Source organism: Halichoerus grypus, chromosome 14 (assembly GCF_964656455.1).
Source record: "Halichoerus grypus chromosome 14, mHalGry1.hap1.1, whole genome shotgun sequence".
NCBI lineage: Eukaryota > Metazoa > Chordata > Mammalia > Carnivora > Phocidae > Halichoerus > Halichoerus grypus.
Window position 1 is genome coordinate 57,153,634 of NC_135725.1, and position 12,221 is coordinate 57,165,854.

General features: G+C 41.4%; 1 protein-coding gene and 1 pseudogene across 9 annotated transcripts in view; both read left to right on the forward strand.

Annotated features, from left to right (window-relative positions):
• The window catches only part of NFX1 (nuclear transcription factor, X-box binding 1), a 72,874-nt gene that overhangs the window by 58,915 nt on the left and 1,738 nt on the right, over window positions 1–12,221 (forward strand). For 3 of the 9 annotated variants that reach the window (XM_078061368.1, XM_078061370.1, XM_078061369.1), the window contains exons 18-22: window positions 1,394–1,495; window positions 2,022–2,063; window positions 9,628–9,726; window positions 10,293–10,359; window positions 11,487–11,632. In XM_078061368.1, coding sequence (XP_077917494.1) covers window positions 1,394–1,495; window positions 2,022–2,063; window positions 9,628–9,726; window positions 10,293–10,359; window positions 11,487–11,632 — 456 coding nt within the window. The other 6 variants (XM_078061371.1, XM_078061372.1, XR_013443726.1 and 3 more) reach the window with 4 other exon arrangements.
• On the forward strand, window positions 6,834–9,725 carry LOC118521181 (dnaJ homolog subfamily C member 15 pseudogene; annotated as a pseudogene).

The following is a 12,221-nucleotide window of genomic DNA, read 5'->3' on the forward strand; positions in this document are numbered from 1 at the left end:
GAAAGTTTTTTCTTTTTTTTAGAAAAAGCTTGTGCAGGGGCACCTGGGTAGCTCAGTCGGTTAAGCGTTTGGTTTCAGCTCAGGTCATGATTTCGTGGTCACGGGATAGAGCCCTAAGTCAGGCTCTGCACTCAGTGTGGGGTCTGCTTCAGATTCCCTCTCCCTCCCACTTGTGCGCTTGCTCTCTCTCTCTCAAATAAATAAATAGATATTTTTTAAAAAAGAAAAGAAAGAGTGTGCACAAGCTGTGGGTGGTGGGAGGGGTGGAGGGAGAGAAAATCTTAAGCATACTCCCCTGCTGAGCGTGGAGCCCGACGCAGGGCTCAATCCCATGACCCTGAGATCATGCGACCTGAGCCAAAATCAAGAATCAGACTTAACCGACTGAGCCACCCAGGTGCCCCCTGGAAAGTTTTTTAAAATAAGATTTCCTAAAAAAACAAAAAATAAATAAATAAATTTTCCAGAATCTAGTTTTTCTGGTTCAAAGAAAAAGTACTGCTTTGTGTCCCTTTCCTTCCCTAACTTTCATTTGTAAAATAACCTTTTTATTTTTCCTCCTTTCTTTCTTTCTCTCTCTCCCTTCTGGTCTTAGGACACCAAGGGATCAGAAGGGATGATGTCCTGAAGTTGCATGAATTGCTTTAATGTCCCACCACTTGTGGTGGCACAACCGGGACCAAGTTCTGTGCTCCTCCTCTGTAGTGGGGGTTTCTGACTGTTCTCTGAATTGTCTTTGCAGCCTCCTGAAATCCTGGGACTGGGTAGCCAGAAAGGGATCTCAGTAAGGAGAAGCTATTAGGGATGGATGGTTGTGTTTGTCTCTGATTACATGCAGAGATGTGTCATGGAGATACAGTTTTTGGAGTACGAAGACATCAGAGTGACTTTGACATCAGTGGGTTTGACTATTTACTGAATGCCAGGCATAGGCCTGGATATTTAAAGGGGATTGAATAGACTATCTCATTGCTTCTACTGGAGCTGCTTAGAATCTATTTGAGGAGATATGACATAAACGTACGGGTAGTTCATAGTAGGTGGGTTTCTGAGGCCCACAATTGTCCAGTGGTAGGTTCAGTTTGAAAGAAGTCTTCTGTGGGCGCCTGGGTGGCTCAGTCGTTAAGCGTCTGCCTTCGGCTCAGGTCATGATCCCAGGGTCCTGGGATCGAGTCCCACATCAGGCTCCCTGCTCAGCAGGAAGCCTGCTTCTCCCTCTCCCTCTCCCACTCCCCCTGCTTGTGTTCCTGCTCTCGCTATCTTTCTCTGTCAAATAAATAAATAAAATCTTTAAAAAAAAAAAAAAAAAAGAAAGAAGTCTTCTGTATACCTAGTACTAGGACATTCTTACGAACTTCAATGCCTTTTCTTCCCTTTCTTTTTTATACTTCAGAATAGCTGCTATTTCCATAGCCTCTAAAATAACAGACATGCAGCTTGGAGATTCAGTGGAAATCAGCAAATTAATTACTAAGAAGGAAATTCACCAAGCCAGGTAATTTTTAAAATGTATGTCTTCTGTTAGAATTAATTTCCAGAGGGCAGGAACCATTCATTTGTCTCAATCTCCCAGAGCAAAGCCTTGCACACACAGTAGATGTTCCAACAGACATTTGATGTTAAGAGACTACACTCACTCCAATCCCACGAATCTTACTCAGGATATAGCTATGACCAGAGGAGACTTTTCCAGGCCTCTCTTCAAACAGTAGCCAGAGGGAGCAGAGACCTAGATGTGTCCAGCCCAACCCACAGAGAACCATCCGTGTCAAGAGAGGGGGGTGGGGCTGTCAGAAGGTCATTAGGACATTGGGACATTGGGGACACTTTGAGGCCCTTCTGAGGACTCCTAGATTTGATTCCCATAACCAGAGACCCACCCACCTGTCCTTGAGAGGGACCTCATGCAACCCTGTTTTGGCCAGAGTCTGCTCTGTTTCCAGGTTGACAAAGAACTTATTGCTGGGTAGGAGCTGTGAAAATCTGTGCCCTGACTTTATCTTTTTCATTTGTTTCTCAAGGCTGGAGTGTGATGAGGAGTGTTTAGCCTTGGAAAGGAAAAAGTAAGTCATTTCAACTGCTTTTTATCTACTTGTTTTTGAGCTCTGTGAAATTAATAGGAGGGAGCAACCTTTCAAGCATTCATTCAGCACCTGCTCTGAGTCTTCTGCTGCTATTGGAGATCAAGAGAAATTCGATCATCAGGAATTGAAATGTCTAAGGATAAACCACTTAGGTGATTTCAGCATATTTCTGAAACATGAGCTTGTTGGTTTGGGGCATGGTATAACATCACATGTCACAGCATACTTATTCACTGACTGGCAGACTTCCTGATTCCAATTGAGATAAGAAGCTAAAAATTTTTTTAATGACCTTTATGTTGAAGTATAACGTACATATAGAAAGTTCAGAAGTGTACAGAAGTCATCACAAAGTAAATACAGTGGTGTAGTCAGCACCCAGGTCAAGAAATAGAAAATTGCCAGAACACTTTCGTACACAGGTAAAATGTATCTTTCGTACAAAGATAAAATGTCTATCCTGACTTCTAACACTTTAGATTAGTGTTGTCTGTTTTGAACTTTATATAAATGATGAAATCTTATAGTTGGTATTATTTTTGTCTGGCTTCTTTAATTACATTTGTGATATTCCTCTTGTTGCATGTAGCAATACTTCGTTCATTTGCATTCCTCCATGATATTTTACTATGTTAAGATATTATAATTTATTTATCATTCTACCATTAATAGGTATGTGTGTGGTTATCAGTATTGGGCTATTACAAATAATGCTCTGTTAAGAACATCCGTATATTCCCTTTGCTGTATATAAATACTCACTTCTGTTAGTTACAAACTTAGGAGTAGAATTACCGATTAATAGGGTATTCATATGTTCAGCTTTAGTCAGCTCTACACAGTGGTATCCAAAATGGTTGTATTATATTATACTCCCACCAGCAGGGTAATAGTTTCCATTGCTCTACACTTATATTAGCTCTTAGAATTGTTGGTCTTTTAAATTTTAATCTATTCTTGTGAATGTATATCTGGATGTCATTGAACTTTTAGTTTATATTTCCCTGATGACTAGTGAGGTTGAATACTTTTTGTATGTTTATTGGCAATTTGGATATCCCTTTTTGTGAAGTGCCTGTTCAACTTTTTTGCTTATTTTGTAATTGTATTGTCTTTTTTATATTGATTAGTAGGAGTTTTTTATATATTTTGGGTATGAATCCTTTGTTGGTTTTATATATTGTATTTTCCTGTACTTCGTGCTTTCAGTTTTCACTCTCTTAATGGTATCTTTTGATAAGCAGAAGTTTCTAATTTTAATGTAGTCCAGTTTATCAATCTTTTCCTTAGTGACTAATGTTTTTTATGTCCTGTTTAAGGAGTATTTGTCTATCCTGAGGTCATGATTATACTCTTATTGTCTAGAAGCTGTATCATTTTTCCTGTCATGTTTAGATCTACAGTTGACTGGACTGATTTTTTTTTTTAGATTTATTTATTTATTTATTTGACAGAGAGAGAGAGAGAGCACAAGTAGGTAGAGCAGCAGGCAGAGGGAGAGAGGGAGAAGCAGACTCCCTGCTGAGCAGGGAGCCCAACATGGGGCTCGATCCCCGGACCCTGGGATCATGACCTGAGCCAAAGGCAGACGCTTAACCGACTGAGCCACCCAGGCGCCCTGGACTGATTTTTTTGAGCATAGTTTAAGGAGAGTTCACAGTTCAGTTTTTTTCCATGTGAATATCCATGTGACCAGTACTGTTACCAAGATGTTCTTTTCCCAGTCTTTCCAGCGCCATTTGTCTTAAATCATGTATTCATATTATGTGTGAATCTATTGCTGAGTTCCTTCTCTTCCATCACACTAGTGTCACACTCTCTTAATTGTGGTACCTTTATAAGAATAAAGGTGTTTTTTTTTTTTAAAGATTTTATTTATTTCTTTGACAGAGAGAGAGACGGCGAGAAAGGGAACCACAAGCAGGGGGAGTGGGAGAAGGAGAAGCAGGCTTCCCACTGAGCAGGGAGCCCAATGTGTGGCTTGATCCCAGGACCCTAGCATCATGACCTGACCCGAAGGCAGACACTTAACGGCTGAGCCACCCAGGTGCCCCACAATAAAGGTCCTAATATCTGATAGTATATCTCTTCAAGCATGGTTCTTCAAGATTAACTTGGCTATTCTTGGGCATTTGCATTTCCATTTAAACTTTATAGAGTGAGCTTATCAATATCTGCCAAAAAACCTACTAAGATTTTTATTGAATTGGTATTTAATTTATAGATCAATTGGGGGAGATTTGACGTTTTTATATTAAGTCTCTTAATCCACGAGCAAAGTATATCCTTCCATTTATTCCTGTCTTCTTTGATTTCTCTCAGTAATACTTTATAGTTTTCTGTGTACAGATTTTGCACATCTTTCAGTAGACTTGTTCCTTGCTTTTGGTGTTTTTTGACACCTTTTTAAATGGTAATTTTTCTTGTATCACTTTTTTTTTTTTTTTTTTTTTTGCTCAGCTACCCCTTCTCCTCTCCCTTCCTCTATCACTTTTAAATTTTAATTTTCTAAAAAAAAAATAATTTTCTAATTGCCTATTGCTGGTGTACAGAAATAGAATTGATGTTTGTTGACCTGTATTCACTTGCTAAATTCACTTACTATTTCATGCCCTCTTCCAATAATAGTAGTTTTATTTCTTTACAGTTCTTAACTTTTTTCTTTTTCTTGCCTTATTGCACTGGCTAGAGCCTCCAGTACTGTGTTGAATAGAAGGTGGTAATAATAGACATTCCTGACATCAGGCAGCTTTGAATATCTCACCACTAAATATGATGTTTTCTGTTAGTTATTTGAGGATACTCTTTATTAGATTAAGGGGCATTTATTCAGTGACCAGCAGACTTCCTGGTTCTAACAGAGATTGATAAAAAGGTATAGCCCTCTAAATGTTAACAATTGGAGAATTTAGGTGAACTGGTGTATACAGACAGTCCCCAACTTACAGTGATTAACTTACAATTTTTCAAATTCACAATGGTACAAAAGCAGTACACATTTAGTAGAAACCATACCTCAAATTTTGATCTTCTCTCAGGCTAGCAATATTCAGTATAATGATCTCTTATGATACTGGGCAGCGACAGCAAACTGCAGCTCCCAGGCAGCCATGCAATCACAAGGGTAAACAACCCATACACTTAGAACCATTCTGTACCCATACAGCCATTCTGTTTTTCACTTTCAGTACACTGTTCAGTAAATTACATGAGATGTTCAACACTTAATTATAAAATAGACTTTGTGGAGTGCCTGGGTGGCTCAGTCGGTTGAGTGTCCAACTCTTGGTTTCAGCTCAGGTCATGATCTCAGGGTCATGGGGTCGAGCCCCATGTCAGGCTCTGCACTCAGTGGGGAATCTGCTTGAGATTCTCTCCCTCTCCCTCTGCCCCTTCCCCCATTCTTGCATGTGCGTGCATGCACACACACACACTCTCTCAAATAAATAAATAAAATCTTAAAAAATAAAATGGGCTTTATATAAGATGATTTTACCCAACTGTAACCTAAGGTAAGTGTTCTGAGCACATTTAAGGTAGGTTAGATGTATTAAATGCATTTTTGACTTACAATATTTTGAATTTACAGTGGTTTTATCATTATAAAATGATACTTTGTCACTTTGAAAATTTCTCAAGTTAAATAGCTAGACAAATGCAGCCAAAGTATAGTCCTATTTTATCTTGAAATTTGATTTTCCACTATTATTAACAGTACCTCTTTAAGTGGCTAAATGTGTAGGAGGTATATAATAAATAATAGCACTGCCCAAATTTCCCTTGGTAACTCTATAATAACTGCTGTTCAAAACTCTTGACCTTTAAGAACCATCAGTCAACAATGTTCTCAGCTGCAAAATGTGAACTGAGTTATGAGTATTCAGAAATGCTGTAGTGAATACACAGAAGGCCTCTAAAGCATGGAAATGCACCTTTGTGTAGTTGAGAGACAGTATTATATAGTAGACTAGAGTCAGTTTGCCTGGATTTGAATCCTGCCTTCACAAATCACTTAGCTATGTGACCTTCGGCAAGTCATGTATTCTTTTAAAGCTTTAATTTTCTTAAAAAATCTGTGGAAACAGTGACAGAACTGGCTCTCTTGGGGCGCCTGGGTGGCTCAGTCGGTTAAGCCTCTGCTTTCAGCTCAGGTCATGATCCCAGGGTCCTGGGATCGAGCCGTGCATGGGGCTCCCTGCTTGGCAGGGAGCCTGCCTCTCCCTCTCCCCCACTTGTGCTCTCTCTCTCCCCCTCTCTCTCTCTCAAATAAATAAAATCTTAAGAAGAAGAAGAAGAACTAACTGGCTCTCTGTTTTTGAAGGCCTTTTGAATTTCTCCTCCATCTTAGAGTGATAACCTATGATGGTCCTCACTATATAGAGATTCTTTCTTAAATACCCACTGACCTGGGGGGAAAAAAATGCCAATTTAAAAAAAAATATGAGGTGCCCAACTGGCTCAATCAGTAGAGCATGCAACTCTTGATCTCAGCGTTGTGAGTTCGAGCCCCATGTTAGGTGTAGAGATTATTTCTTAAAAATTAAAAATCTCAGGGGCGCCTGGGTGGCTCTGTCAGTTAAGCGTCTGTCTTCGGCTTAGGTTGTGATCCCAGGGTCCTGGGATCGAGCCCCGCATCGGGCTCCTTGCTCAGCAGGGAGCTTGCTTTTCTCCCTTTCCCTCTACCTGCCGCTCCCTGCTTGTGCTCTCTCTCTCTCTCTCTCTCTGTCAAATAAATAAATAAAATCTTTAAAAAAAGAAAAATTAAAAAATTAAATCTTAAAAAAGTACCATCTAAAGTTGCAAACAGGCGACGCTGCGGTGCACCGAGTCTCCCCACGTCGCATTGCCATGGCTGCCCATGGTGGCGTGGCCGCTGCTGGCGAGGGTCTGCGCTACACCGAGTACTCGCCGCCGGCGACCAAACGGCCGGACACGGACGTGGACCAGGGACTGGCAAGAAGTTTGATAGCTGTAGGACTGGGTGTTGCATCTCTTGCATTTGCAGGTCGCTATGCATTTCAAATCTGGAAGCCTTTAGAACAAGTAATCACAGAAACGGCAAAGAAGATTTCCACTCCTAGCCTTTCATCCTACTATAAAGGAGGATTTAAACAGAAAATGAGTAGGCGAGAAGCTAGTCTTACTTTGGGTATAAGCCCATCTGCTGGCAAGGCCAAGATTAGAACAGCTCATAGGAGAATCATGATTTTGAATCAACCAGATAAAGGTGGATCTCCTTACTTAGCAACCAAAAGAAATGAAGCAAAAGACTTGCTAGAAGCACCACGAAACATTGATGCTTAGGAATCATTCTGAAGGAAAAAAGGGGGGGAATATAAAACAAGTCCTGCAAAGTAGTCTAAACCACGGTGTTCATAATTTTCATACATGTACTGACCACAATCATTTATTCCACTATTAAGGTATATAATAATAAAAGATTAACAATCAAAAAAAAAAAAAAGTTGCAAACAGGGACGCCTGAGTGGCTCAGTTGGTTAAGCGTCTGCCTTTGGCTCAGGTCATGGTCCCAGGGTCCTGGGATCGAGTCCCACATCAGGCTCCTTGCTCAGCAGGGAGCCTGCTTCTCCCTCTGCCTGCCGCTTCCCCTGCTTGTGTGCTCTGTCTCTCTGACAAATAAATAAAATCTTAAAAAAAAAAAAAAGTAAAGTTGCAAACATATATTTTATTGCAAGAAATGAAAAACTGGCAGGCCAAATTCAGCCCACAGATATGTTTTATTAATAAGTGTTTAAATTTGTCAAAACATCAAAAAAATCTCTCAAGAATTTCTCTCGAAAATTTCAAAATTAAGCTTAAACCAGATTCTTACGGGCATTAAACTTGCAAGAGACCCTTTTCTCAGTGTGAGCAAAAATTGTACTAAGTGCTAAGCTGAATTTTATCTCTCTTTATAAAAGAAAGACATAACTGGGTGTTGATGAGGTGCCATGAGACTTGTCCACTGGCAGTCAAAACACAAATGGGCAGTTGTGGAAAGCTCTCAGACTGTGTTGCTCATGAGTCTGACATCCATACCATCTTACGTGGTAATCTCACAACTGGAAATATTTTCAAGAGAAATAACCTTAAAAGTTTTTTGCCCAGTGATATTGTGTCACTTAAAATATTCAGAAACTGGGGAACTGTTAAAGAAACTAGGGAATTTTTTTTTTTTAAGATTTTATTTATTTGAGAGAGAGAGAATGAGAGAGAGAGAGCACATGAAAGGGGGGAGGGTCAGAGGGAGAAGCAGATTCCCCGCTGAGCAGGGAGCCCGATGCGGGACTTGATCCAGGGACTCCAGGATCATGACCTGAGCCGAAGGCAGTTGCTCAACCGAGCCACTCAGGCGCCCAGAAACTAGGGAATGTTTAAGTAAATTCTGGTATATACATAATTAGAAGATTATGTAGCTATTAAAACAGTAAATGTGTGGGGTGCCTGGGTGGCTCAGTCATTAAGCGTCTGCCTGCGGCTTAGGTCATGGTCCCAGGGTCCTGGGATCGAGCCCCACATTGGGCCCTCTGCTTGGCGGGAAGCCTGCTTCTCCCTCTCCCACTCCCCCTGCTTGTGTTCCCTCTCTCACTGTGTCTCTCTCTGTCAAATAAATAAAATCTTTGAAAAAAAAAACAAAAAAACAAGAAACAGTAAAAGTGAAAAACAAATAGTAATATGAGAAATGCCAATCATATAATGATAGGTGAAAAAAGGTGCCAAGTTGGGGTTTTTCAGGTTTTTTTTTCTTTAAGTTTTTTTTTAAGATTTATTTATTTATTTGAGAGCGCGAGAAAGAGAGCACAAGCAGAGGCAGAGGGAGAAGCAGGCTCGCCACCGAGCAAGGAGCCCGATACGAGACTTGATCCCAGGACCCTGGGATCACAACCCAAGCTGAAGGTAGATGCCCAGCTGACTGAGCCACCCAGGCGCCCTAAGATTTTATTTTTAAGTAATCTCTGCACCCAACTTGGGGCTCGAACTTATAACCTGGAGATCACAAGTCACATGCTCCACTGATTGAGCCACCCAGGTGCCCCAGATGCCAAGTTTTATATACCCTAATTGCAATGACTTAAAGGGAAAAAAATCTGAAAGGAAGTGTAATAAAATATAGTGCATAGGTTGTTAATGGAATTCTTCCCTTTATTTTGCAGATTTTCTGTAAGGTGATTCTAATTTTAATGTTTATGTGTCTACTTTATGTATCTGATGTTTAGGTAAAACCTCAGAGACTGCCATCCCCCACTGACCACTCCCAGTGCTCTCATTCCCCGCCCCCCTTCTCTTCACCAGATAACCGAAGCTGCCAGTGTCAGCCCATTTGGTTCACTCAGACCCACATAGATTTGTCTTGTTTATTTTATTCTAGGAAGACAAACTCATATCTTGTCCCAAGTTGTTGTTATTCCTTCCTTAATAATTGGGTTTGCCGAAATGGCATCATTAATGTATAAAGAACTTAGGACATGGTGGGCACTCTGTGTTACTATAAGAAGTTTTCCTCCCCTTTCCTTTTATTTACTTATTTCTCTCTTATTTTCAGGCGGTTAGCAGAGGCATTTCATATTAGTGAGGATTCTGATCCTTTCAATGTACGTTCTTCAGGGTCAAAATTCAGTGACAGTTTAAAAGACGATGCCAGGTATGTATGTAACTTGTTACCAGCTTTCTTAATTTTGGCTTACAAGAGTGTTTGGTCTTTTAAGTGGTAGTAACTAATACGTACTCCTCTGTGATTGAGCCAGTTAAAGTTTATATATCTATTATAAGAGATTATATGATGCTTAATAAAAATCCTTTCTTGGTTTCTCACAATTGTCCCCTTGAAGAATTGAGCATGGGGTGTGGGTGTGTGGACCCTGTAGTAGAAGTTTGGGGCTCTCTAGGGCTTGGACTAGCCTGACCTGAGAGATCTCTGGCTGCCGACATGGGCCCTCACTTGGGCAGTAATAGCTGTTATTTTCCTCCTGTGTCCTGACCCTCCAGACAGTTCTTTCTCCTTCCCATCATCTCCTTTCTCATACTTGTTTTCTTTTTCTCTTCCTTTGTTATTCACAGTCAGTCTTCTGTTATCTGACAATTCCTGACCTTTGCCATTTTTCTGCCCACATTGTTCATTGTCTGCAGGTTAGGGCAGAGAGTGTGGGTGGAAGGGAGTCTCAAAGAGCAGGAACAGATGAAATTAACTGTGGTGATTTCTCATTTCAGGAAGGATTTAAAGTTTGTCAGTGACATTGAAAAAGAAATGGAAGCCCTTGTGGAGGCCGTGAATAAGGTTGAAGTCAAAACATCCAACTGGACATGTCTCTAAGGCTAGCTTGATTAAAAAAAAAAAAAAATCAAGTCCCAGAAACACCATCAGTGTAGAGTAGTTACAGGAAAATGTCACAACTTCTTGACGATCCTTATCTTTCCCAAAAGCCCAGCCATTATAACATCCATGGAAGCCTTGCCCTGGTTCAGCAAAGATATGCTCCATCAAATTCAGCATAAATAAAAAATCTTAGCTCAGTGGCTAAGATTGGGTGAAGAAGCTCTGGAAAGCCAGAGGCATTCAGTAGTGACAGCTGAATGACTGTTGGGTACTTAGGAAGACATAGTCTCTGGGGGGCTGTTGTATGATAGGGCACACTGGTTCTTTATTACCCCCCAGGCAGAGTGGAAAACCCTTGGGTAAGGATCAAAAGTTGAATGACTAGAGCCCTTGTCCTGGAGATAGCTTTAAGGGAAAAGTCTTTAATTTAGTCAGAAGCAGCCAACCTCAGGGTGGCTCCCTCTTTATTCCGTGGGGACCGTGAATGAGGATGAGATGCCTGTATTAGTTCCATATCTAATGAAGGTGGATTTCCTTCCCACCATCTCCCTTAGCCCCTGCTCTTCCTCCCTTCCTTCCTTCTGTTCCCACTTCCCAGGATACTAACATGAAGGAAAAAATGGGATCATTGTTCCTCTCTAACTAGGAAACCTGTGCAAATGTATTTCCCTGCTAGTGTGTCTGTACCTGCACACTCATGATTTTTAGTGTAGAATATATTTTTATAAGAAATAAGACTGTCTTATGTCTTCAATTTATTTAGTCATTTCTTGGGTATATCACTTACTCCCCAGTTACCAGCCCGTTAGGAGGAACCATTGTACTGTCCACCTAGTTTCTTTTCACTTACTCTTGATCCCTAACCCTGGCCAGCTGCTACTATTGTGGCTCAAAGAATAGATGAAGGAAGTGCATCAGACCTCATCCTCCCAAACCCCTCGGCTTGCTTAGCAGCCAGCAAAATACTGTATGCTGTGGGCCTCTAAAACTCAGCCACCTCTTTGTTGACCCAGCTGTTTTGGACCTTTGTAAGTATATTCTGTTTGCAGGATGATTTTATCAATCAGTCATCTTTTCCCTCAATACAGGGAAAGAATAGTAAGAAGAGCCACTGCTTCCCTCCCATGAACAGAGACCACCGCCGGATCATCCACGACCTGGCCCAAGTGTATGGCCTGGAGAGCGTGAGCTATGACAGTGAACCAAAGCGCAATGTCGTGGTCACTGCAGTCAGGTGGGTTGATCTTGCCATCACAGGAGGAATGCTCATTTCGGCAAGCTGAACCTCAGAAGCAAGGTCTACCAACATTTGCTTGCCTTAATTCCTCTCCTAGAAGAATAGATAGAAAATCTGCTTCTGGGCTAGCCTTTCTGACATGATCAGAAGGTCTGATCTAAAGGTCTGAACCAGAGAGCAAAGCCCATGCTTCAGTCCCCAGGACAGACATGCCTAAAGACACACAAGGCTCTTGTCTGCCCTGATTCATGAGCAACACTGGAGGCAGCATTTCCTCAGGCCCAGGGAACAGACTCTGAGGGCCTGGCTTGAGTGCCTGCCCATCCCATCTGTCTGTCCCTTTTTCCCTTGTCCTCCGGCATGATGAAAGCAAAAAATGCTGGACTCTGATTCAGGGCATCCCCCGTAAACAGTGTTTGCCAGTAGAAGAAACTGAGGCTGCAGTGTGAGCTGGGAAGTGACAGGGAGGATCTAGGATCACTGTCAGAACCTGACAGAGTAGGTCCTTACCAATGAAGAAAACTTGAGCATGGGATGAGAGGGAGCAGTTAACAGGCCCAGGCAGAGGTGAGTGGAAGGACGAGGG